This window comes from Atta colombica, unplaced genomic scaffold (genome assembly GCF_001594045.1).
Source record: "Atta colombica isolate Treedump-2 unplaced genomic scaffold, Acol1.0 scaffold89, whole genome shotgun sequence".
In the NCBI taxonomy this organism is placed as follows: Eukaryota; Metazoa; Arthropoda; class Insecta; order Hymenoptera; family Formicidae; genus Atta; species Atta colombica.
Window position 1 is genome coordinate 982725 of NW_017259582.1, and position 1388 is coordinate 984112.

The 1388-nt window shown below is 37.0% G+C and overlaps 1 protein-coding gene across 2 annotated transcripts in view; it reads left to right on the forward strand.

Annotated features, from left to right (window-relative positions):
• Positions 1–1388, forward strand: part of LOC108693260 — a 170671-nt gene that overhangs the window by 65337 nt on the left and 103946 nt on the right. For both annotated transcript variants that reach the window (XM_018202117.1, XM_018202118.1), the window contains exon 3: positions 499–561. In XM_018202117.1, coding sequence (XP_018057606.1) covers positions 518–561 — 44 coding nt within the window. In that variant the 5' untranslated portion in view covers positions 499–517. The remainder of the gene's footprint in view (positions 1–498; positions 562–1388) is intronic.

The following is a 1388-nucleotide window of genomic DNA, read 5'->3' on the forward strand; positions in this document are numbered from 1 at the left end:
AGTAGTCAAGACATACTTGGAAACGTTGAAATGGGAAGTCCTACCCCATCCGCCGTATTCTTCAGACGTTGCTCCCTCTGACTATCACTTGTTTCGATCAATGGCACACGACCTGGCTGACCAGCACTTCCGGTCTTATGAAGAAGTAAAAAATTGGATCGATTCGTGGATAGCCTCAAAAGATGACCAGTTTTTTCGACGCGGGATTCGTACGCTACCCGAAAGATGGGAGAAAGTAGTGACCAGCGATGGACAATACTTTGAATCATAAATGTATAACCAGTTTTTTACAATAAAGCCTCGAATTTTGGAAAAAAAACGGCGGAAGCAAAGTTGTACACCTAATACTTAAGATGGTCTTGAAATAATCAACTATGAATATAATCCAAAAGATTTAAGATTCAGTTATATATTTAATTATTTCCATATCTTAATATATTACATACTTCCGTATTAAGATTATTACAGAAGAAATAACGTTGCATCTCCTATTTTTAGCACGGGCGGTTGATGCCTGATGGCGCGGGCTGGAACGCAACGCTGGAGAAATCCTGCTCCAGAGTAAGTAGACTCTTAATTCACGATGGGAATAAGCATGTGACATGCTATATATTATGCATAACAGATACAACAGAGCATGGTACCGTAACGGTTCTCAGAACCGAAGGTTCGAGATGAATGCGCGACCAAAAATGTGTCAGAAAATAAAAGGCTAGAATTAAGAGGGCAAAGAAAAATAAAGAGATGAAGTGCACGTTACATTGCGAAAAGTATTTTTATCTTGAAGTCATACCACTTGGCTGTTCTTATCTAATTTTTCAAATTTTTTCGATTCTTTTTACGGAGATTTCACGAAATACCGTTGACAAAAACGTGTATTTCTAAACTGCTGACAAACAAGCGACAGTTCGAGTGGTGCTTCTCGCTGAGAGAGTTTGATAGGAATGGTGAAAGAGCGGTGATAAAAACTTCTCGTCGGGTCCATCGATGGATTTGAATAAAGTCGAGGAGAATATCTCGGTTCGAAGTTTCCTGAAGCTTGCTTTGCTCCTTGAAATCGATGTCCGTGAGTCTTTTTCTCGTTCTTTCTCGACTTTTTTCCTCGGAGATGAAAACCATCACGAACCGCGTAGATGAATCCGACGAGCATAATGAAACGTAACTTTTTAGCTAATTTTTAAATAGAAAATTTATTAATCGAACGGGAAAACTCGATAATTTTAAGAAGGATGTTAACTTTCGTGTCTTACCAGGATTATTTTTAGTTCTATTATGTAAGAAGACATTCTTTTTAATACTAAACATTTAAAATGTCTATTACGATTGAAGCTGGATCTTTATTGCTTTAAATAATTCAATCTTGAATTATTTAATATACATTATATATA